Genomic DNA, 25,665 nt, shown 5'->3' with positions numbered 1-25,665 from the left:
GGCCCCGGGGGGTGCCCCCATGGTGGCCTGGCCCGCAATTGGGGCCCACTGATCCGCGGGCGGGCCTGTGCCGTGGGGGCACTCTTCCCCCCCCCCCCCCCCCCAGCGATTCTCCGGCCCGCGATGGGCCGAAGTCCCGCCGCTGTCAACCCACGCCAGCCGGCGTGGATTGAACCACCTTTGGGACAGCGGGACATGGCGGCGCGGATGGGCTCCGGGGTCCTGGGGGGGGATCTGGCCCCGGGGGGTGCCCCCAAGGTGGCCTGGCCCGCGATCGGGGCCCACCGATCCGCGGGCGGGCCTGTGCCGTGGGGGCACTCTTTTCCTTCCGCCTTCGCCATGGTCTCCACCATGAGACCCCCTCCACTGCGCATGCGCAGGGATGCTGTGAGCGGCCGCTGACGCTCCCGCGCATGCGCCGCCCGGCAAAGTCAGTTTCGCGCCAGCTGCTGGGGCACCAAAGGCCTTTCCCACCAGCTGGCGGGGCGGAAATCAGTCCAGCTCGGGCCTAGCCCCTCAAGGTGAGGGCTCGGCCACTCAAGATGTGGAGACTTCCGCACCTTTGAGGCGGCGCGACGCCGGACTGATTCGTGCCGTTTTTGGCGCCGGTCGGCAGACATCGCGCCGATATCGGAGAATCCCGCCCCTGGTGTGCAATTCTATTGTAACCTGGGGCGAGATTCTCCGACCCCCCGGCGGGGGCAGGAATCGCGCCGGTTGGCAGGCCCCCCCCCAGCGATTCTCCGGCCCGCGATGGAATGCATGTCCCACCGGCGTGGATTAAACCACCTCTCTTACCGGCGGGAGAAGGCGGCGCGGGCGGGCCCCGGTGTCCGGGGCGATCTGGCCCCAGGGGGTGGCCCTACAGTGGCCTGGCCCGCAATCGGGGCCCACCAATCCGTGGGCGGGCCTGTGGCGTGGGGGCACTCTTTTCCTTCCGCCTTCGGCATGGTCTCCACCATGGCGGAGGCGGAAGAGACCCCCTCCACTGCGCCTGCGCGGGGATGCTGTGAGCGGCCGCTAACGCTCCCGCGCATGCGCTGCCCGGCAATGTCATTTCCGCGCCAGCTGGCGGGGCACCAAAGGCCTTTCCCGCCAGCTGGCGGGGCGGAAGTCAGTCTGGCGCAGGCCTAGCCCCCCAAGGTGAGGGCTTGGCCGCTCAAGATGCGGAGGATTCCGCACCTCTGGGGCGGCGCAATGCCGGACAGATTTGCCCCGTTTTTGGTGCCGGTCGGCGGACATCGCGCGGATTACGGAGAATTTCGCCCCAGGACGATTCTGGAGTAACCCAGTCCTGGGGCGGGATTCTCCGCATCTTGAGGGGCCGAGCCCTAACCTTAACGGGCTAGGCCCGCGCCGGACGAATTTCCGCCCTGCCAGCTGGCGGAAAAGGCCTTTGGTGCCCCGCCAGCTGGCGCGGAAATTACATTTCCGGGCGGCGCATGCGCGGGAGCGTTAGCGACCGCTGACGGCATTCCCGCGCATGCGCAGTGGACGGAGTCTCTTCCGCCTCCGCCATGGTGGAGACCATGGCGAAGACGGAAGGAAAAGAGTGCCCCCACGGCATAGGCCTGCCCGCGGATCGGTGGGCCCCGATCGCGGGCCAGGCCACCGTGGGGGCACCTCCCGGGGCCAGATCGCCCCGCGCGCCCCCCCCCCCCCAGGACCCCGGAGCCCGCCCGCACCGCCTTGTCCCGCCGGTAAGGTAGGTGGTTTAATCTACGCCGGCGGGACAGGCATTTTAGCGGCGGGACTTCGGCCCATCCGGGCCGGAGAATCACGGGGGGGGGGGGGGCCCGCCAACCGGCACGGCGCAATTCCCGCCGCCGCCGAATATCCGGTGCCGGAGAACTCGGCAACCGGCGGGGGCGGGATTCACGCCAGCCCCCGGCGATTCTCCAACCCAGCGGGGGGTCGGAGAATCTCGCCTCTGGTGTGCAATTGTACTGTAACCTGGTCCTGGTGTACAATTCTGGAGTACCCAGTCCTGGAGTACAAATCTGGAGCAACCCAGTCCTGGTGTACAATTCTGGAGTAACCCAGTCCTGGTGTAAAATCCTGGAGTAACCCAGTCCTACTGTGCAATTCTATAGTAACCCAGTCCTGGTGTACAATGCTGGAGTAAGCCTGTCTTGCTGTGCAAATTTATCGTAACCCAGTCCTGTTGTACAATTCTGGAGTACCCAGTCCTGGTGTACATTTCTGGAGTAACCCTGTTCTGCTGTGCAATTCTATAGTAACCCAGTCGTGTTGTACGATTCTGGAGTATCCCAGTCCTGATGTACTATTCTGGAGTAGACCAGTCCTGCTGTGCAATTCTATAGTAATCCAGTCCCAATGTACAATTTTGGACTGACCGAGTCTGGTGTACAATAATTTGGACATTCTGAATTCTCCCTCTGACTACCCGAACGGAATGTGGCGACTCAGGGCTTTTCACAATAACTTCATTGCAGTGTTAATGTAAGCCTATTTGCGACAATAAAAATTATTATTATTATTCACCCAGTCCTGGTGTACAATTCTTTAGTAACCCAGTTGCGCTGTACAATTCTGGAGTAACCCAGTCCTGGTGTGCAATTCCATTGTAACCCAGTCCTGGTGTACAATTCTGGAGTATCCCAGTCTTGGTGTACAATTCTGGAGTAACCCCATCATGGTGTACAATTCTGGAGTAACCCAGTCCTACGGTGCAGTTCCATAGTAAGCCTGTCCTGGTGTACAATTCTATAGCAACCCAGTCCTGGTGTACAATCCGGGAGTAACCCATCCTGATGTACAATTCTGGAGTAACCTAGGCCAGGTGTACAATTCTGGAAGAACCCAGTCCTGGTACGCAATTCTGGAGTAACCCAGTCCTGATGTGCTATTCTGGAGTAACCGAGGCCTGGTGTACAATTCTGGAGTAACCCAGTCCTGTTCGGCAATTCTATAATAAACCAGTCCTGATGTACAATTCTGGGGTAGTCCAGACCTGCTGTGCAATTCTATAGTAATCCAGTCACAATGTACAATTTTGGACTAACCGAGTCCTGGTGTACAGTAATTTGGACATTCTAAATTCTCCCTCTGTCTACCCGAACGGAATGTGGCGACTGGGGGCTTTTCACAGTAACTTCATTGCAGTATTAATGTAAGCCTACTTGCGACAATAAAGATTATTATTAACACAGTCCCAATGTATAATTCTTTAGTAACCCAGTCCTGGTGTACAATTCTGGAGTAACCCAGTCCTGGAAGACAATTCTGGAGTAACCCAGCCCTGGTGTACAATTTTGGAGTAACCCCGTCATGGTGTACAATTCTGGAGTAACCCAGTACTGGTGTGCAATTCCAGAGTAACCCAGTCCTGGTGTACAATTCTGGAGTAACCCCGTCATGGTGTACAATTCTGGAGTAACCCAGTACTGGTGTGCAATTCAATAGTAACCCAGTCCTGGTGTACAATTCTGGAGTAACCCAGCCCTGGTGTACAATTCTGGAGTAACCCAGTACTGGTGTGCAATTCCATAGTAACCCAGTCCTGGTGTACAATTCTGGAGTAACCCAGCCCTGGTGTACAATTCGGGAGTAACCCAGCCCTGGTGTACAATTCTGGAGTAACCCCGTCATGGTGTACAATTCTGGAGTAACCCAGTACTGGTGTGCAATTCAATAGTAACCCAGTCCTGGTGTACAATTCTGGAGTAACCCAGCCCTGATGTACAATTCGGGAGTAACCCAGCCCTGGTGTACAATTCTGGAGTAACCCCGTCATGGTGAACACATCTGGAGTTACCCCATCATGGTGTACAATTCTGGAGTAACCCAGTCCTGGTGTACAATTCTGGAGTAACCCCGTCATGGTGTACAATTCTGGAGTAACCCAATACTGGTGTGCAATTCAATAGTAACCCAGTCCTGGTGTACAATTCTGGAGTAACTCAGCCCTGGTGTACAATTCGGGAGTAACCCAGCCCTGGTGTACAATTCTGGAGTAACCCCGTCATGGTGAACACATCTGGAGTTACCCCATCATGGTGTACAATTCTGGAGTAACCCAGTACTGGCATACAATTCTGGAGTAACCCAGTCCTGTGTGTAATTCCATAGTAACCCAGTCTTGGTGTGCAATTCTATAGTAACCCAGTCCTGGTGTACAATTCTGGATTTTCCCAGTGCTGGTACACAATTCTGGAGTAACCCCGCCCTGGAGTGCTATTCTGGAGTAACCCAGTCCTGGTATACAATTTTGCAGTAACCCAGTCCTGGTGTGCTATTCTGGATTAACCTAGGCCTGGTGCACAATTCTGGAGTAACCCAGTCCTGGTGTACAAGTCTGGAGTAACCCAGTCCAGCTGTACAATTTTAGAGTAACCCAGTCCTGGTGTGCTATTCTGGAGTAACCTAGGCTTGCTGTACAATTCTGTAGTAACCCAGTATTTGTGTATAATTATGGAGTAACCCTGCCTGAGTGTACAATTCTGGAGTAATCCAGTCCTGGTGTACAATTCTGGAGTAACCCAGTCCTGGCGTACAATTCTGGAGCAACCCCATCATGGTGTTCAATTCTAGAGTAACCCAGTTCTGCTGTGCAATTCCATAGTAACCCAGTCCTGGGGCGAAATTCTCCGTTATCGGCGGAAAGTCTGCCGATCGGCGCAAAAAACGGCGCAAATCCGACTTGCGCCACGTCGGAAAAATGGGTCGATAGTCTCCGGCCCGAAATGGGCTAGCAGTGACGTAACGGGATCCGCGCTTGCGCAGTGGTTCACGCCGTGCAGCGTCATACACGCCGCACGGCGTGACGGCTCATAAGGCCGCGTTGCTCCCCCCCACCCGACCGGAACACCCGACCGCAACACCCTACTGGATGGCTGGCCGCCGCTCAGCCCCGAGGTTCCAGTCACGCGATGTGGAGGCGCTCCTGGACGCGATGGAGCAGAGGAGGGACGCCCTGTATCCCGGGCACGGCCGCAGAGTTGCCCCACGCCACAGCCAGCGTCTGTGGAGGGAGGTGGCAGAGGCCGTCACCGCTGTGGCCCTGACACCACGGACAGGCACCCAGTGCCACAAGAAGGTGAACGACCTCGTCAGAGCAGGCAGGGTGAGCCTCCCCATATCCCCCCCTCCCCCATATCCCCCCATCCCCATATCCCCCCCTCCCCCATATCCCCCCCTCCCCCATATCCCCCCCCTCCCCCATATCCCCCCTCCCCCATATCCCCCCTCCCCCATATCCCCCCCTCCCCCATATCTCCCCTCCCCCATATCCCCCCCTCCCCCATATCCCCAAGTGAATCCAGCCCTAACCTTAACCTCTGCAATGCACGCGCAACCGATGGCGTGCATTCATATACCTGCCTAACAGTGTTGCCTTTTACCCCTGCCACCACCCCCCCCCCCCACAGGAGAAGCGCGCACACAACAATAGGGAGCATGTGAGGACTGGAGGAGGCCTCGCTGATGAGAGGCCACTGACCGAACACCAGGAAAGGGCCCTGGAACTGGCTGGTGGACCTGAGGACCGGGAGGTTGCTGATGCAGAGGTCGGGGGCGTAGTAGCAAGTGAGCCACCGACAGCCCGTCCCCATATCCCCCCTCCCCTATATCCCCCTCCCCCGTATCACCTGATCACTGCCTGATGTCTAACCATGCATGCTTCATTGTGTATCGCAGGACCAAACGTCCAGGCACCCATCCCCGCAGAAGCAGACCGCCCGCAGGATGCCCCTCGGAGGCCACGGGAGACGGAGAGACCCGCACCCTCCAGCATGCGACGCCCGCAGGATGCCCCTCGCACACCACCGGAGACGGAGAGACCTGGAGCAACAGGGAGACGACACCCCCGTCACGTGTGGGAGCGACCACCCAGCGATGAGGGGGGCCAGCCACAGGCCCCCGTCACATCCGAGCCAGGACACCACTACCCAGGACGCCACTACCCAGGACACCACTACCCAGGGCACCACTACCCGGGACACCACTACCCGGGACACCACTACCCGGGACAGCAGTACCCGGGACAGCACTACCCAGGAAGACGAAACACCGGACAGTGACTCAGAGTGGATGGGTGGAGACGAACCCCCACCCCAAAGTGCCATGGACTCAGAGTGGGACGAAGAGCACGACACAACGCCACTGCTGTCACCAACACCCTCCACCATCGCAGAAACACTCACCTCGGTTGGGCACTTTAGTGATGAGGCGTCTGGTACACTCACTGGTGCGCACAACACAGCCGTCCCGGTACAGCAGGTGGAGGTAGGAGCAGCAGAGGGGCCGGGCGGTCGGAGGGCAGCCCAGCCCAAGCGAACATCTGCCGCCCAGATGGATCCCGGGTTCCTGGAGTTACCACACCCACACATAGATCCGATGCAACCACCGACCCGGAGACAAGCGAAGAGGGTGACGGGCGGCTTGCGGCGGCTGCGGTCGCAGGTGGAAGAGTCCACCCGCGTCCAGGAGCTGGGAGTGGTGCCGGTCATGCGTGCCACCCAGGCCGACACCGCACGGGTGGCGTCCGCGGTGGAGGCAATGGGTGCGACGGTGTCAGACATGGGGAACGGTTTGCGAGGCCTGGGGCTTTCCGTGCAGGCGGCGCCTGTGGCCCAGGAAATGTCCGAGGAAGGAGCAGCGCTCCGAAAGCTAGTGACATTGAAACAGACCTGTTGGACTTTAACCTGGTGTTGTAAGACTTCGTACTGTGGTTATTAAAGTCAATGTTACACCTACAGAAGCTGCCTTTGTGCTCTGTCCAAAGTGTGCGGGGGTGTCATGTACGTTGAGCGCAAATGTGCGTGTGAGGGGTGGTCTTACTTCAGCCCCAGGTGAGTCTGCCCCCTTCCCCCTGTTGGGCCACCATCAACATCCCCCGGGCAGAGGACGGGACCATGCGCTGCAGTGTCACAGCCGCATGCAGGGATGGTCCGGGTGGATGGTGGTACTGTGGCCATGGGTCAGGCATAGTCCAACGATGTAGAGCCAGGAGCTCACCGCAGGGCGGGTTGTCATCATCCTCCATGGCCTGCGATAGACACGCGTCCACCCGCAACTGTGTGAGCCCGGCCCGTGTGCCGCAGGTGGATCGGCATTGGGGGGGGGGCGGTGTGGTGTGCATGCGGGTGGGGTGGGTGGGGTTGGGGAGGGGTTGAGGGTGCTGGGTGGGTGGATGGGTGGGGGGTGTGGGTGGTCGGCTGTTGCCATGGTGTGCGGTCTGTGGCCATACTACCCGATTCCCACGCCCATCTAGTCAGTGAAGCGGGCGTCTATCAGTCTGTCCCGTGCCCGCTGGACCAGCCGGTAATGGTGGACAGCCACCCGCCTGTGTCTACCCCGTCTGCCCTGACCATTACCCCCATCCCCCTCATCTGGGGAGGACTGCGCCTCTTCCTGCTGCTCCTCCACTCCGCCCTCCTCTGCCTGCGGCACATCGCCCCTCTGTTGGGCTATGTTGTGCAGGACGCAGCACACCACAATGATGCGGCCGACCCTATCTGACCGATACTGGAGGGCGCCCCCAGAGAGGTCCAGGCACCTGAAACGCATCTTCAGCACGCCAAAGCACCTCTCTATCACTCCCCTTGTCGCTACATGGGCATCATTGTAGCGGTTCTCCGCCTCATTGCGTGGCCTCCGTATAGGCGTCATCAGCCACGATCGCAATGGGTAGCCCCTGTCGCCCAGCAACCAGCCCCTCAGCCGGGGATGGCGTCCCTCGTACATGCCGGGGATGGATGACCGCGACAACATGAATGAGTCGTGTACACTGCCTGGGTGACGGGCGCAGACGTGCAGGATCATCATGCGGTGGTCGCAGACCACCTGTACGTTCATCGAATAGGTCCCCTTCCTATTAGTGAACACGGCCCTGTTATCTGCAGGTGGCCGCACGGCGACGTGCATCCCATCGATCGCGCCCTGGACCATGGGGAACCCGGCCACGGCAGAGAAGCCCACGGCCCGGGCATCTTGGCTGGCCCGGTCCACGGGGAAGCGGATGTAGCGCTGCGCCATGGCATATAGGGCATCTGTCACTGCCCGGATGCACCGGTGCACCGATGTCTGCGATATGCCGGACAGGTCCCCACTCGGTGCCTGGAATGACCCCGTTGCATAAAAGTTCAGGGCCACCGTAACCTTGACGGACACGGTGAGAGGGTGTCCCCCGCCAGTGCCACGCGGTGACAGGTGTGCCAGCAGGTGGCAGATGTGTGCCACGGTTTCCCGGCTCATCCGGAGTCTCCTCCTGCATTCCCGGTCCGTGAGGTCCTGGTATGACTGCCTGGGCCGGTACACACGGGGCGCCCTCGGGTGCCTCCGTTGCCGTGGAGCCGCGACGTCCTCCTCCCCCTCCTCGTCCTGTCGGTCGGGTGTCCCTCCAGCCTGGGCGGCTGCCGCCTGCCCCTCTGCAGCAGCCTGCGCCGCCTCTCTGGCACGCTCCTCCTCCTCCTCCTCATCCAGGGCAACATAGACATGAGCGGCTGCCGCCACGGCGGCCAACATCGCTGGATGATCTGAAAACATGACGGCCTGGTGGGGGGGGAGGGGAACGACGACATGTCATCATTGCCCATATCCCCTCCTCCCCCCAGCCAGGTGGCATGGACCGCATGGGTCCAACTGTTGGAGGCATGGCACCTGGCCAGGTGGACCAACTCACTTGCTCTCCCATCCCCCTCCCAGCAGGGACCCCCCCCCCCCCCGGCACGGACCCCCCATCCCCCTCCCCGGCACCACGGACCCCCCCCCCCCCAACCTCCACCCCGGCACGGACCCCTCCATCCCCCTTCCCGGCACGGACCCCATCCCCCTCCCCGGCACGGGCCCCCCCTCCAACCTCCACCCCGGCACGGACACCCCCATCCCCCTCCCCGGCACGGCCCCCCCCCCCATCCCCCTCCCCGGCACGGACCCCCCATCCCCCTCCCCGGCACGGACCCCCCCCCAACCTCCACCATGGCACGGACACCCCCATCCCCCTCCCCGGCACGGACCCCCTCCCGGCACTCCCCCGGAGCCCAGCCTATTCTAACCCGCCCCCCCCCCGCCGCGCACACACACACACACAAGCCGAGACACACCTCTCCTCGCACATTCAGACTGCGGCCACGCCATCGCCTGCCCAGAGCCAACCCCCCAGGCCGTCACTCACCTCCACGCTGGTCGGCGTGAACCTGGAGCACAGGGTCACGCTGATGAAAAGGAGGTTTAATTTACGTTGACGTGAACGGTCATCACGTCGACGGGACTTCGGCCCATCCGGAAGGGAGAATATCGGCAGGCCGAAAATCGGCTGCCTTGCGCAGACCCGTGACATTCTCCGCGGCAGCGGCGACATTAACGCCCCGCCGACTTTTCTCCCTTCGGAGACTTCGGCAACCGGCGGGGGCGGGATTCACGACGGCCAACGGCCATTCTCCGACCCTCTGGGGGGTTGGAGAATGACGCCCCTGGTGTACAATTCTGGAGTAATCCGGTCCTGTTGTGCTATTCTGAGGAAGCCAGTCCTGGTGTACAATTCTTGCTTAACTCAGTCATGGTGTACAATTCTGGAGTAACCCAGTCCCGGTGTACATTTCTGGAGTAACTTAGTCCTGGTGTACATTTCTGGAGTAACCCAGTCCTGGTGTACAATTCTGAAGTAACCCAGTCCTGCTGTGTAATTCCACAGTAACCCAGGCCTTGTGTGCAATTCTATAGTAACCCAGTCCTGGTGTGCTATTCTGGAGTAACCCAGTCCTGGTGTGCTATTCTGGAGTAACCCAGTCCTGGTGTGCAATTTTGCAGTAGACCAGTCCTGGTGTGAGATTCTGGAGTAACCTAGGCCTGGTGTACAATTCTGGAGTAACCCAGTCCTGGGGTGCTATTCTGGAGTAACCCAGTCCCGGTGTACAATTCTAGAGTAACGCAGTCATGGTGTGCAATTCTGGAATTACCCAGTCCCGGTGTACAATTCTGGAATTACCCAGTCCCGGTGTACAATTCTAGAGTAACGCAGTAATGGTGTGCAATTCTGGGGTAACACAGTTCTGGTCTACAATTCTCGAGTAACCCAGTCTCGTGTACAATTCTGGAGTAACCCAGACCTGTTGTACAATTCTGGGGTAACGCAGTTTGGGTCTACAATTCTTGAGTAAGATGATCCAATGCCAGAACATAGAAACATCGAGTTTACAGTGCCGAACGAGGCCATTTGGCCCAATGAGTCTGCACCGGCTCTTGGAAAGAGCATCCTACTTCAGTCCACCCCTCCACCCTATCCCCGTAACCTAGTAACCCGACCTAACCTTTTGGCCACTAAGGGCAATTTATCCTGGCCAATCCACCTAACCTGCAAAGAACAAAAAAAAGTACAGCACAGGAACATACCCTTCGGCCCTCTAAGCCTCTGCCGACCATGCTGCCCGTCTAAACTAAAATCTTTTCACTTCCGGGGTCTGTATCCCTCTATTCCCATCCTATTCATGTATTTGTCAAGATACCCCTTAAATGTCACAATCGTCCCTGCTTCCACCACTTCCTCCGGCAGCGAGTTCCAGGCACCCACTACCCTCTGTGTAAAAACACTTGCCTCGTACATCTCCTCTAAACCTTGCCCCTTGCACCTTAAACCTATGCCCCCTAGTAATTGACCCCTCTACCCTGGGAAAAAGCCTCTGACTATCCACTCTCTCTATGCCCCTCATAATTTTGTAGACCTCTAACAGGTCGCGCCGCAACCTCCGTCGTTCCAGTGAGAACAAAACGAGTTTATTCAACCTTTCCTCATAGCTAATGCCCTCCATACCAGTCAACATCCTGGTAAATCTCTTCTGCACCCTCTCTAATCCTCCACATCCTTCTGGTCGTGTGGCGACCAGAATTGAACACTGTGCTCCCAAGTGTGGCCTAACTAAGGTTCTATACAGCTGCAACATGACTTGCCAATTTTTATACTGAATGCCCCGGCCAATGAAGGCAAGCATGCCGTATGCCTTCTTGACTACCTTCCCCATCTGTGATGCCCCTTTCAGTGACCTATGGACCTGTACACCTAGATCTCTCTGACTGTCAATACTCTTGAAGGTTCTACCATTCACTGTATATTCCCTACCTGCATTCAACCTTCCAAAATGCATTACCTCACATTTGTCCAGATTAAACTCCATCTGCCATTTCTCCGCCCAAGTCTCCAAACGATCTAAATCCTGCTGTATCCTCTGACAGTCCTCATCGCTATCTCCAATTCCACCAATCTTTGTGTTGTCTGCAAACGTACTAATCAGACCAGTTACATTTTCCTCCAAATCCTTTATATATACTACCAACAGCAAAGGTCCCAGCACTGATCCCTGCGGAACACCACGAGTCACAGCCCTCCAATCAGAAAAGCACCCTTCCATTGCTACTCTCTGCCTTCTATGACCTAGCCAGTTCTGTATCCATCTTGCCAGCTCATCCCTGATCCCATGTGACTTCACCTTTTGTCCCAGTCTGCCATGAGGGACCTTGTCAAAGGCCTTTAAGTCCATATAGACAACATCCACTGCCCTACCTGCATCAATCATCTTTGTGACCTCCTCGAAAAACTCATATCACGTTAGTGAGACACGACCCCCCCTTCACAAAACCGTGCTGCCTCTCGCTAATACGTCCATTTGCTTCCAAATGGGAGTAGATCCTGTCTCGAAGAATTCTCTCCAGCAATTTCTCTACCACTGACATAAGGCCCACCAGCCTGTAGTTACCCGGATTATCCTTGCTACCCTTCTTAAACAAAGGAACAACACCTGAAGACAGTGAGGATCCAAAGATTTCTGTCAACGCCTCAGAAATTTCCTCTCTAGCCTCCTTCAGTATTCTGGGGTAGATCCCATCAGGCCCTGGGGACATATCTACCGTAATATTTTTCAAGACGCCCAACACCTCGTCTTTTTGGATCTTAATGTGACCCAGGCTATCTACACACCCTTCTCCAGACTCAACATCCACCAATTCCTTCTCTTTCGTGAATACTGATGCAAAGTATTCATTTAGTACCTCGCCCATTTCGTCTGGCTCCACACATAGATTCCCTCGCCTGTCCTTCAGTGGGCCAACCCTTTCCCTGGCTACCCTCTTGCTTTTCATGGGACCCTGGAGCTGAGAAGCAACTGTGCTAACCACTGTGCTAACATACTGCCCATAAACGAAGCAGTTCTTTTTTTAATGTTTGTTTATTAAATTTAGAGTACCCAATTCTTTTTTTTTCCAATTAAGGGACAATTTAGCATGGTCAGTCGGTCCACCTACCTTGCACATTCTTGGGTTTATGGGGGTGAGATCCACGCAGACACGAGGAGAACTGCTCACAGTGACCTGGGCCCAGGATCAAACCCAGGTCCTCGGCTGCGTGAGGCAGCAGCGCTAAACACTGCACCTCTGTGCCGCCCTAAAACGAAGCAAATCTTCTGCAGATAATGATGATAATGCATTAATAATTTAGAGACTAGGAAAGTTTCCGATCATTAAAATCTAACCTGAGGCAGTAATTGTGAAAAACCTCACCAATAACAAGGACCAGAAATTACTGAAACTTTCTGTGACATTCAATAATTTGGATGTGAACATTTGATCAAATTGTCCCAGTTTTCTGTCAGCTTTCATTCTTTCAATTGATATGATCTTGATGTAGTCAGTGCAATTGTTAACAAGGTGATAAAACTGTAATGTTTCCTTAATTATGGAACAGTTCATGAATCACAGCAGGAAAGAGAAAGCATGAAGAACAAATTTCTTTGATAGATCGACCATTCAAAGCTTCTCACTCCTGTGAATTAGCTGTTCCTTGTATCAATAGTCTCCATCATTTTTAATGACATTATCGAACAAGATAATAGCGCTGTTGTAAAATTCACTCTTAAATGTGGCACATTATTACGCATTGATGTGATAATAACGGGGAACCAGTTAATGACAAGTTGCCATTGCTGTTGGTGCTGCCATTGGTTTGTTTTGAGTTGCTCAAGGAGACAATGAACTTTGGCTTCATCATTTCCTGATTTTAGTGAATAAAATGGGAACCTGAGGCAAAGAGTTCTGATACAAGCAAAATGTCACATGTATTTTCCTTCCTTTCTTGTTTTATTTTGCATGTTCTTTGTGCATAGACATTGAGGTATACCAGTCTTGGTAGACACGACTGGGGTAAATCAGTCCCTGGATAAACTAGTCGTGATGGGGCTAGACTGCAGACGAGGTCCTGAGTATTAAGGGAAGATTGAATATTGAAGGAAGAGGCTCAATTTAGAAATTTGTGAATCTTACAAAACTTAGAAGCATAGTAAACTGTGAGCCGGACAGTGTTAAACGTCAAAAGGACATAGACAAGTTGGTGTAATGGGCGGAGAAGTGGCAGATGAAGTTCAAAGTGGAAAACTGTGAAGCGATTCATTTTGGTAGGAAGAACATAGAGAAACAATATAAATTAAGGATATCATTCTGAAGGGAGTGCATGAGCAGAAGGACCTTGGTATATGTATAAGAGAGAGGCTAATAAAGCATATAGAACATCCAGTGCAGAAGGAAGCCATTCGGCCCATCGAGTCTGCACCGACCCACTTAAGCCCTCACTTCCACCCTATCCCCGTAACCCAATAACCCCTCCTAACCTTTTTGGTCACTGAGGGCAATTTAGCATGGCCAATCCACCTAACCTGCACATCTTTGGACTGTAGGAGGAAACCGGAGCACCCGGAGGAAACCCACGCAGACACGGGGAGAACGTGCAGACTCCGCACAGACAGTGACCCAGCGGGAAATCGAACCTGGGACCCTGGCGCTGTGAAGCCACAGTGCTATCCACTTGTGCTACCGTGCTGCCCACTTCTAGTATTGTAGACTTTATTAATATGGGCATAGAGTACAAGAGCAAGACGGTTATGTTGAAATTGTATTAGACACTGGTTCAGCCTCAGCTTGAATATTATGTTCCGCCCTGGACACTGCACTTTAGAAAGGATGTGAAGAGAGAGTGCAGAAGACATTGGAGAGAGTGTGGAAAATATTCATGAGAGGGTCCCAGGGATGAGAAACGTCAGTTATGAAAGTACATTAGAGACGTTAGGACTATTTAAAAATATTTGACAGATTTAATTGGCAAAAGAAGCGAAAGTGACATGAGAAAAAACTAGTTCACACAGCGAGTAATTAAGGCCTGGAATGCACTGCCTGAGAGTGCGGTGGAGCCAGGTTCAGTCTGCGGAATTCAAAGGGGAATCAGATTGTTCCCCAGAAAAATGTGCAGAATTATAGGGGCACTAAGTGAGCGGCTCATATGGGCAGCCGGTGCAGACCCGGCCTTCTGCGCCTTGGCCAATTCTGTGAAGTTGTGTTCTTTGTGAGTTACACGTCGCTTGAAAGATTTTGAAGATTGTGATGTCCAAAATGCCGAGGGTCTTGTTGTTTCTGAAGTTTTGAATTATACCTATTTTATGATGATTAACAGTGTTATAATCTCTTCTAAGATCTATTGCATACTGCTAATTGTGGCTCTGTTAATAATAATCATGATTCAAATGTTTCCTCAGGGAGATCTAGGAGGAGAACGTGTGCTCCAGAAAAGGTGGACAACATTCCTGAAAGCCCAGCTCTCCTGCTCGCTTCCTGATGATGGCTTCCCGTTTAATGTTATTCAGGACATGTTTGTTCTCTCTCCTGGAAAAGAATATTGGAAAAACACAACCTTTTATGGAGTATTTACTTCCCAATGGTATGTGACTTCAACACTAGAATCTATAACCTCTCAATTGTCCTAATTTAATCAGGCCATCTGATTTTGCAAGTCATTTTCAATAATGTGCCGATTTCCAAAATGTTACTTGGACTCTTACAATATTCAAAACTTCTGCTTGATTTACAAGGATGTGGGAGATTAAAGAAACATAGTATGTCCTTAAATTGTAACCCCAATCCCCACATACTTCACGGTCAGAGGCATTAACACTTTCTGTATTTTGACAGTACAAAATTTAAGACTTAAGGGGCAGGATTCTCCGTCCCACGAGCCCCTCTATCCGGCACGGTACGCCCCTGCCGGCAGCGGGATTCTTCGTTCTCACAGCTAGCCAATGGGGTTTCCCATTGTGGCCAGTCCCACGCCGTTGGGAAACCCGCGGGCATTGGTGCGCTGCCGGTGAAGCGGAGGATCCCGCCGACGAAGAATCCCACTAAAGATATCGACTGTGAGTTTTATTTTATTGATTTAGAGATGCCGGCGTTGGACTGAGGTGAGCACAGTAAGAAGTCTTATAACACCAGGTTAAAGTCCAACAGGTTTGTTTTGAATCACTAGCATTCGGAGCACAGCTCCTTCCTCAGGTGAATAGCGAGACTGCAAACGAGGTCCTGAGTATTAAGGGAAGATTGAATATTGAAGGAAGAGGCTCAATTTAGAAATTTGTGAATCTTACAAAACTTAGAAGCATAGTAAACTGTGAGGAGGACAGTGTTAAACGTCAAAAAGACATAGACAAGTTGGTGGAATGGGCGGAGAGGTGGCAGATGAAGTTCAAAGTGGAAAACTGTGAAGTGATTCATTTTGGTAGGAAGAACATGGAAAACTCTGCTCCGGAAGCTAGTGATTCGAAACAAACCTGTTGGACTTTAACCTGGTGTTGTAAGACTTCTTATTTTTATTTTATTGGCATCCGTCCTTCTTGGAAATCAATGGACTGCACCCGGGGTGTTTGTCACTTCTGTATTGACCATTGTCCATTGTGGCTGTGGACGTCAGTTCATAAGTGCAGTCCCTTCCGTGGTTGGCACAGATGAATAGCATTGGCCCAAATCGATTTAAGTTTTTTTCCTTCCGGCGGGCTGTCTTTTTCTCCATCTCGTCATTTTTTTTGTCCTCTGCTTTTTCCTGAATGCATTTCTCCAAGCACTCCAGTCAGCAGTAAGGACTTCCCATGCATCGACCCCGATCCCAGTCAACTTGAATTCTTGCTTGCAGATATCTTTGTATTGCAGACATGGGTAACCTGTTGGACTTATACTGATGGCAAGCCCACTGAAGAATGTCTGTATGGATGCAGTCTTCATCCGTTTGCTCCCTCGAATTGGCCAACATGGTCCCCGCTGATTCGAGAGGGCAAACATGCTGGGGATGCCTGGGCACTGGTGTACTTCCATATTCGGAATTACTCTCTCGCCAGGAGTTGTCCGATCTGAGGAACTGGAGTTGGAATCTTTCAGCCTCTTGGCTTGCATAAGTTGTACAAGCCCTCAACACTGTAAATGAGGATGGTGAGAACACAAGCCGCAAACACACAGAGATTTGTATTCCTGGTTAGTTTGCTGCTGGTCCACACTCGACTTCTCAACTTTGACACAACAGCTGACAATCCTAGTGCTGATTTCAACATCAAGGGACAGGCTGCTGATAATGGTTGATCCAGTGTATGTGAAGCTGTGGGCGACCTCTGGAATGTGGTTGTCAATGTTGACAGTCTCAGGCCAATAACATTGGTCCTCCTGTCAGTTCAAATCTCTTGCAGGCCTGAGAAAACAGTTTACAAGTTGTTGCAAGTGCTCTCAGCAGTTATACTTTTGAGATTTTAAAAAGTAAAAAAATTATAAACGAGAAGTAAAGAACACCTAAGCATACAAGATTACAGGTACACAGTTTATAAAAAAGTCTTCCAAAATACTCCCCCCAAAAAGACTCAGCCAACACCAAATTAACTGAACATCTCTCCTCAAATATAATTTTTCCCCTTAATCTATTTTGCCATTGTCCTTCGCACTCCTTTGAGCTCAATGTTACCAAAATATAAAAAAACTTTCATGTTTCCCTTGGCCCCACTTTTGAGTCAAATAACATTTAATAGCCTTCTCCTGTTTACTTATGAAACCTTTGTAAGTTGTAAAGGTTCGTTACTCCCCTTTAAAATTTTACAGTTGAAAAGAATTCATGTGTATCTCATAATGCAAATTTCTAAACTTGGCTATTTACTTGTACCTCAAATGCGCCATAATATCGCAATACAAATGCATAAATCTAACACCTCTCACCTTTAAACGTTCCAGGCCAAAAAAAACATATACACACACACACACAAAATAACGTTACAGTCCCCGAAAAATAATTTTAAAAATAACATCCATTCTCACACAGACCCACATTCGTCTCATCCCATCAGAATGGGTCAATTTAAGATGCAATCTTTACAGTATTGTGCTGAGTTTATATGTTTATAAAATAAATAACTAGTTTGTGTTGGGATGGTAATAGTTAAAAGAAAAATACAAACATTCTTTGTGAGAAACTTTGATTGATGGACTGAAAGTTACTTCAGCCATTATTTTTGTGCAAAGATTAACAGATTTCCTTTATTTCAAATATTCCACCTTCTGAAAACAAACCCGCATTCATGTAGCACCTTTAACGTAATAAAACATCGCATGGCAACATTACCTATCAAAACTTGACACCGAGCCACATAAGGAGATCGGAGGTCAGATGACCAAAAGCTTGGTCAAAGAGAGAGGTTTTGAGAACATGTCTTCAAGGGGGAAAGAGAGAGAAAGAGGCAGGTGGAAATTCTGGAACTTAAATTTGTCAACTGAGGGATGGACACCACTCGTGGAGTGAATAAAATCAAGGAAGCTCAATAGGCTAGAAACAGAGAATCACAAATAGTTGCAGGGTCGGGAGGCTGGAGGAAATTATGGAGTGGAGGGGAGAGGCCTTGGTGAGATTTGTGTAGCAGAATGGTTATTTTAGATACAACTTTTTAAAAATTTAGATTACCCAATTATTTTTTTTCCAATTAAGGGGCAATTTCCTCCCACAAGTCCCGAAAGACGTGCTTGTTAGGTGAATTGGATATTCTGAATTCTCTCTCCGTGTACCCGAACAGGCGGTGTCTATGGCGACTATGGGGTTTTCACAGTAACTTCATTGCAGTGTTAATGTAAGCCTATTTGTGACACTAATAAAGATTATTATTATTATTTAGCGTGGCCAATCCACCTAGCCTGCACATCTTTGGATTGTGAGAGTGGGTCACCCCCAGACATGGGGAGAATGTGCAAACTCCACACGGACAGTAACCCAGGGCCGGGATCGAACATGCGTCCTTAGCGCCGTGAGGCAGCAGCATTAAGCACTGTGCCACCGTGCCTCCTTGTTATTTTAGAATCAAGACATTGCTTAACTGGTAGCCAGTTAATTCAGCCAGCGCAGGGGTGATGGTTGAATAGAACTTGGTGAGAGTTAGGACACAGACACAGTGGGCGCGATTCTCCACTCCCACGCCGGTTGGGAGAATCGCCTGGGCCGCTGAAATTTCCGGGGCCGCCGGTCCGACACCCTCCCGCGATTCTCCCAAGCGGCGGGAACGGGCCAGTCGAGTTTCGCGGGCCGCAGGCCGGAGAATCGCCGGAGATACCCAAAATGGCGATTCTCCGGCACCCCCGCGATTCTGAGGCCCGGATGGGCCGAGCGGCCAGGCCAAAACTGCGGGTTCCCCCCCAGCGGCGTCCACACCTGGTCGCTACAGTCGTGGGCGGTGCGTGAACGCTGGGGGGGCGGCCTGTGGGGGGGGCGAGGGGGGATCCTGCACCGGGGGGTACCTTAAATGTGGGGTGGCCCACGATCGGTGCCCACCGATCGTCGGGCCGTCCTCTCTGAAGGAGGACCTCCTTCCTTCCGCCACCCCGCAAGATCTGTCCCCCATCTTCTTGCGGGGCGGATGTGGACAGGACGGCAACCACGCATGCGCGGGTTGGCGCCGGCCAACCCGCGCATGCGCGGATGACGTCCGTTATGCGGCGCCGGCCGCGTCATCTAATCGGCGCCGCTTTTACGCGGGCGACAAGGCCTCGCGCGGGTAAATGACGCGGCCCCGATACTGGCCCATTGTCAGGGCCTGAATCGGTCGCGACCGGGGCTGTTCCGCGCCGTTGTGAACCTCGACGGCGTTCACGACGGCGCGGCCACTTCGGCGTGGGGGTGGAGAATCGCGCCCAGTGTTTTGGATGAGCTGAACATAGTTCAGGGGGGTAATACATGTGAGGCTCACCAGGAGTGCGTTGGAAGTAGCCAGGTTTGGAGCTAACAAAGGCATGGGTGAGGATTTCAGCAGCAGATGAGCTGAGGCAAGGACAGCCTCAGGCGATGTTACAAAGGTGGAAAAAAGCTGCCTTTATTGAGGTGTAGTGACAGCTAATTAGGGACACTTCTTGTTGGAATCACTGCTGACATCTGCTTTCGGGGAACTTATTCTCACACTGTTAAGTTCCACAGAAAGGGTGCCATTCTAAGTGCATTAAATCTACAACATCCTGTTTTAGAAAAAGGAGCAAGTTAGAAAGAAACCTTTAAGTATTATCCTGCCTTACACCTTGCAAAATGTCGCTTAGAGTAACAATGTGCGGACTGTTTTTCTATAACTTGTACTAAACATCATGGGGTGAATGAAAGGAACCTGTTGAATGCACGTAAAGGCCACAACGTTAATGGGGAACGGGACAAAGGAGACTAAGTTGCAAGGACGAGAGGACACACCAGAGACTTGACCATCATGCATAACTTGCTGATTCTCTTCACAGGTACAAGGGTGGAGCCGCTTCTTCTGCTGTTTGTGCCTTCTCCATGGGAGATGTGAAGAGAGCCTTCAATGGAAGATACATGGAAGTGAACTGGGAGACACAGCAATGGTATCCCTACAATCATATTGTTCCAGAACCAAGACCAGGATCTGTAAGTATCTCTGGTATAAGAACTAGCCTTGTTGACATTATGGAGGAACACATTGGTATTTAGATATCTCTGCACAAAAGCGTTGATGTTTTACCACATTTAAAGTTGGTTCTGATTACTTTCTGGAATATTCACTGATTTTCCCAGTCATGCATAAAATCCTTGCATCGGGCACCCATTGCCTGCCCAAAACCTTACTGCATGATTTTTTTCCAGTAGTGTAAATTGACATGTCAACATTTCCCATGCGATTTTACTGTGTCAGCTGTCACACTGCAGGCTCCGACTACTGCTATGTTCTGTAGATTGGATTTCCCCCAGCACGGTCGCTACCTCATCCTGGAATGGAAAGATAATGCCAACTTTTGATTTACACGACAACCACCTTCTTAGACCCTTCTCCCCAGCCCCCTTCACCCTCCACTCCATCAACAAGACTGAGGAGCTCATAGAATTCTTTGACACTAAGATTGAGACAATCTGTCCATCGGCCTCTGCCACTTCCCTTCTCTCACCTGGCGAAACTTCCCTCAAGGTTTCCCTCTCCTCTGTTTAACAGGCGGATATCCATTGCTGAACCAGGCAGCAGAAGACATTCAGTGATTCACGACTGATTTATCGTTGTACTATAGTTCAGAACAAATACTAGTTTTGACTCTTCCCTTCTGGATCCTCTCCCTGTCTAGAAGAATGACCAACTGGGGAAAAGCCCAACTCTTAGTAGAGGCTTCAATGAGCATCACCTCCTCTCAATTCAATTTAAAGGAGGACTTGGTTTATTCTTCGGAGGACCTGAATTTCTCACATTGTCATTCCCAGGCTTGTTCCCTCAACCCTATTCCCATCAAACTGCTGACCACCCAATTTATCTTCTTGACTGCATCCCACCCCTGCCCTCACACATCAAACACCGTTCAATTTGCCACCTCCCTTTCCTCTTCTACATCCTTGAATGTGCTGTTGCCTGACAAATCCTTGCCACATCTTTCCTGCAACTTCCCGTTTGAACCACTTGGGTCGGTTTTCCACCTTTGCCTTTTCCCAGATCAATAAATCACGCCATTAAATCTGGGAACAGTGTTAATTGGTTTATGGTGATACTTTCTCACCTTCTTTTGAGGAAGTCCAGCCTTAGAGATTGACGGCCAATTAGGTATGGCTGGCAGCTCTGTTGTCCAAGCAGTGCCTGGCTCACTGCTGGACTAAAAGCAGTCCCAAAGGAAAGAAGACCAGACATCAAGGCCAGAAATTTATATTGATCGTACGACCCAGAAACACGTGAAATCAGGCAAGAGGGCTTGGGGCGCACGTCCCAGTGCCATCGGGCTTGCATGAGCGGCCAGCATATTTGGAGTCTGAAGTGCACCCATGGGAATTAATAAGGCAATTAAGCTCATTAAGGAAGTGATAGTGATTTTAAGTGGCCGGTCGTTCTTTTGGTTGCTGGATGAGCCAATCGGCCAGGCGACCTTCACGGTTTCGCTCCAACCTTGATTCAGGACGTTCTGCATTCTTTTCATCTCATCAATTGGTACGGGTCTGCAGCTTCCTGAGGCAGTTCTGTAGCAGACGTCTGCCTTCAGGCAGCTTGTCAGAAGTGCCCGCCCACACCCTCACGTTTTTCGGCCTTCACCCTTTTCCTGCATACATTTACCCCCGCCCCCCAATTCCTGCCAACGCTGAGCCTTACGTAGCTCACATTCCACAATTGTTTCCCACTAACTGGTCAGCCAGTGCGGAATCACAGTCAGGATCCAATCGTGGCCAGAAGCGCATATTGCATCCACTTCCAGACCCACGGCAACATTCAGGCCCATGGTCAATTCGGGGTATCAGAAGGCCAAGCTGGGAGACCTTGGCAAGGGAGCTTCAGTTGCTTTAGCGATCGGGTTTTGAGGGACTGGCAGAAAATGTTCATGCGTGGGACGGAACAACCTGTTGGGGGAGGGGGTTGCCTCTGACGGGAACAAGGGACCCCCAAAGGTGGTTGTCTCCCCTTTTGCCTGACACACGCCGCTCAGCTGAAGCTGGCAGGTTACCCGCTCCAGATGTGCCTCCTCAGCCACAGGTAAAATAGAGGTTGGGACATGATGAGACCCTGAAGTGGCCTATTATAAGCCTGATAAGCTGCCTGTTGCCTCCAGTGTCCCCATAAAATGTGAGACAGGTCAGGGTGGGCACGTAGGTGGCGGATTGGCCAGGTGCTGCATTTTACAAGGCGCCCCTGCTTTCAAACTGCTGGCGAGGGCGTGTAAGATCCAACGCAAAGACCATTTTATTTATTTTTTTAAAACAAATTTAGAGTACCCAATTCATTTTTTCCAATTAAGGGGCAATTTAGCGTGGCCAATCCACCTACCTTGCATATCTTTGGGTTGTGGGGGTGAAACCCACGCAAACACGGGGAGAATGTGCAAACTCCACACGGACAGTGACCCAGAGCCGAGATCGATCCTGGGACCTCGGCAGCGTGAGGCAGCAGGGCTAACCCACTGCGCCACCGTGCTGTCTTCAAAGACCATGGGTGGAATTCTCTCCCCCCCCCCACGCCGGGTGGGAGAATCGCCGGGGCGGTGCGCGAGTCCCGCCACGCCGCCCCGACACCCGCATGCGATTTCCCCCCCCCCCCCCCCGCCCAAACTGGCACGGCGAGAATGACGGCTGGCCGCTGGGAGAATCGCCGTTCGCCGTTTGTAACGGGCGAGCGGCGATTCTCCAGCCTGGATGGGCCGAGCGGCCTGCCCAACACGACGGGTTCCCGCCGGCGTCATCCACACCTGGTCGCTGTCGGTGGGAACAGTGCGGGAATGCTGGGGGGTGCGGCCTGTGGGGGGGGGAGGGGGGTTCCTGCACCGGGGGAGCCTCAAAAGGGGTCTGGCCCACGATCGGTGCCCACCAATCGGTGGGCCAGCCTCTCTGAAGGAGGACCTCCTTGCCTCCATCACCCCACAAGATCCATCCGACATCTTCTTGCGGGGTGGCCTCAGGGAGAACGGCAACCGCGCATGTGCGGGTGACGTCATTTACCGGCCGCGTCATGTACGCGGCGCCGCTTTTATGCGGCGCGAAGGCCCGGCGTGCGTAAATGACGCAACACCGCTCCTAACCCCCCCCCCCCCGGAGGCGGGAGAATAGGGGGTTGGGAGCGGCCTCCGACGCTGGAGTGAAACACTCCGGTTTTCACTCCGGCGTCGGGACTTAGTCTCCCGATGGGAGAATTGCGCCCCATTGTCAATGAAAACCTCTGCATCAAATCATGATTTGATTGGTCATTTCTGATATCTAAACAAGCTTAGTACTGAGGTGCTCTATTTGTGATTAACTGAACTGAAAGCATTCATGGACAGCAGGTAAGTGTGGGTTGGGTGGCATAATAGATGGTGCAAGTTGCAGATGGTGCACTTAATGCCAAATATGTTAATAATCTTCATAGCTATCCGCACTTACCACAGTCTATAACTTAAAGAGTCATAATCCTCTGATTCTGTGAAGTTGGCAGTCCATGGAAGTCCTACATGGCAAAAAGAGGCTATTTGTTCCATCGAGTTGCACCGACCCTCTGAAAAAGCATCCTACCTAGATGCACTCCCGCCCACCCCATCCCTGTAATCCCATCTAACCTGCAAATCTTATGACACTAAGCGCTATTTTACAATGGCCAGTCCACCTGCACATCTTTGGACTGGGAAGATTTGCCTTTGGTCATTTGCAAGCCCTGCTTTGATACAATATACGTTCAGACGGGGTGATTTGCCACATGGTGATTCATTTGCTTTTTCTACTCATTCTTGGGACGTGAGTATCGATGCCAACGTTTATTGCCAGTCCTGGTTGCCTTGGCGAGATGGTGGCAACGGTTCGTGAACCTCTGCTATATAAGTGCAGCGCATTTGAAAGTATTTCTAAGATGCCGATCACTTTACTTTGTAGTGTCAGCCCTGACTCAGTTGGTAGCGCACTCACCTCTGAGTCATACGGTTCTGGGTTCAGCTCCCACTCGAGGGCTTGAGAACCAAACTCAAGGCTGACACTCCACTGCAGTGTTGAAGAAGTGCTGCACTGCAGAAGGTACTGTTTTTCAGATGTGGTGTTGAACCAAAGTCCCATCTTCCTGTTCTAGCGGATCCAGATGATCCCATAGCGTTTTCTTAAAGAAGAGCAGGGAATTATCCCAGTGTCCTGACTAGCGTTTATCCATCAGTCAAGACTTTTAAAAAACTCTTAATTTATTCTTTCATGGGCTGTGAATATCACTGGTAAGGCCAGCATTTGTTGCCCATCCCTAATTACCCATGAATTGATTGGCTTGCTAGGCCATTTCAGACAGCAGTTTAGAGTCAACCACATTATTATGTGAAGTCACATGTCGGCCAGACCAGGTAAGGATGGCAGATTTCCTTCCCTGAAGTGAATCAAATGGATTTTTGCAACAATGCTGTGAAGCAGCTTTTTAATTCCAGATTTATTAATTGAACTTAAATTTCACCAGCTACTATTGGAGTGGGATTTGAACCCAGAGAAATAGCCTGGTTTATTACTCTAATGAAATTTCCACTATGTCACCATCTCCCCCAGTTATAGCCTGCTCATTATCAGTGAATGTGGGAATCTGCTGCGAGCAAATTGGCTTCTGCATTTCCTACAGTGACTCCACTTTAAAGAAAGTGTTCGGTTGGGTGTAAAATGCATTAAGACACCAGGGGTGGGATTCTCCGACCCCCCCGTTGGGTTGGAGAATCCCCAGGGGGCGGCGTGAATCCCGCTCCGACGCCAGCTGCCGTTAGCTCCGGCGCCGGTTTTTGGACGGGGCGGGGATCACGCTGCGCCGGTCGGGGGCCATTGGCAGCGGCCCCCGGCAATTCTCTGTGCCCCGATGGGCCGAGCAGCCGGCGGTTTCTGGCCAGTCCCGCCAGCGTGGATTGGACATGGTCCCACATGGCGGGACCTGGCAGGTAAGTTGGCTGGTGCGGTCCTCGGGGGGGCGCAGGAGGATCCAGCCCTGGGGGGGCCCCCACAGTGGCCTGGCCCGTGATCGGGGCCCACCAATCTGCGGGTGGGCCTGTGCCGTGGGGGCACTTCTTCCTTCCGCGTCGGCCCCTGTAGGGCTCCACCATGGCCAGCGCGGAGAAGACACCCCCCTGCGCATGCGCCAGAATACGTTGGCCGATCTGCGCATGCGCTGAACCACGCCGGCAGTTCTGCGCATGCGCTAGCTCATGCAGTTCCTTCGGCACCTGCTGTCGCGGCGCCAACCCCTCTAGCGCCTGCCTAGCCCCCGGAAGTGCGGAGAATTCCGCAACATCCGGTCGGCCCGATGTCGGGGTGGTTCGCACCGTTTTTTATGCTGGTGTCGGGCCATCGCGCCGATTCGGGAGAATCCCGCCTCAGGTGTTTGCCACATAAATGCAAGCCTTTCTTTCCGTATGTCCTTTGCTGCTCCATTATAGCTCTGCTCTTGTTTCTTTTTGCATTCACGTCCGTCTACACACTCTGATGGGTAGTTCTTTGAGGGCTTGCCTGGTGAAAAAGATTCCTCCATTTCCCTCCTCGTACCAATCACATGCACCTCTCAAGTGGGAGGTCAATAATAACAAGCTTTTGGAATTTGATACTGAGCCATCGCAAGGATGTTTTTGACTGATCTGCAGCTGCTTGAATGAGCTGTCCGTCATTTAAGGAGCTCATTAGTTGCTTGAAAGGTGTGAAGCAAGTATCATTCTCCATGTGTCATTATAGGTCCAATTCCTGTCACCTCTCATAAACAAATTCACGGTGCATGAAATCACCTGCGGCAAAGATCTGCTCTTGCTCTCTGTTTATGCTGGCGAAAGTGGGCAAAATAATAAGATTAGTTCTAACCTATGACCTTGTAACTTCACTTGTGCACCCAGAGCCACGATCGTTAAAGTAACAAAAATTATTGGTCCCAGGGCAGCAGTAGTTTCCCAAGTAAAATG

At 52.5% G+C, this 25,665-nt stretch overlaps 1 protein-coding gene across 11 annotated transcripts in view; it reads left to right on the top strand.

The window, feature by feature from the left end:
- The window catches only part of sema4ba (sema domain, immunoglobulin domain (Ig), transmembrane domain (TM) and short cytoplasmic domain, (semaphorin) 4Ba), a 670,779-nt gene that overhangs the window by 612,938 nt on the left and 32,176 nt on the right, over positions 1–25,665 (top strand). For all 11 annotated transcript variants that reach the window (XM_072468709.1, XM_072468710.1, XM_072468707.1 and 8 more), the window contains 2 exons: positions 14,532–14,713; positions 19,558–19,708. In XM_072468709.1, coding sequence (XP_072324810.1) covers positions 14,532–14,713; positions 19,558–19,708 — 333 coding nt within the window. The remainder of the gene's footprint in view (positions 1–14,531; positions 14,714–19,557; positions 19,709–25,665) is intronic.

The sequence above is a fragment of the Scyliorhinus torazame genome, chromosome 12 (genome assembly GCF_047496885.1).
Source record: "Scyliorhinus torazame isolate Kashiwa2021f chromosome 12, sScyTor2.1, whole genome shotgun sequence".
In the NCBI taxonomy this organism is placed as follows: Eukaryota; Metazoa; Chordata; class Chondrichthyes; order Carcharhiniformes; family Scyliorhinidae; genus Scyliorhinus; species Scyliorhinus torazame.
This window is presented reverse-complemented; position numbering and strand designations above follow the sequence as displayed.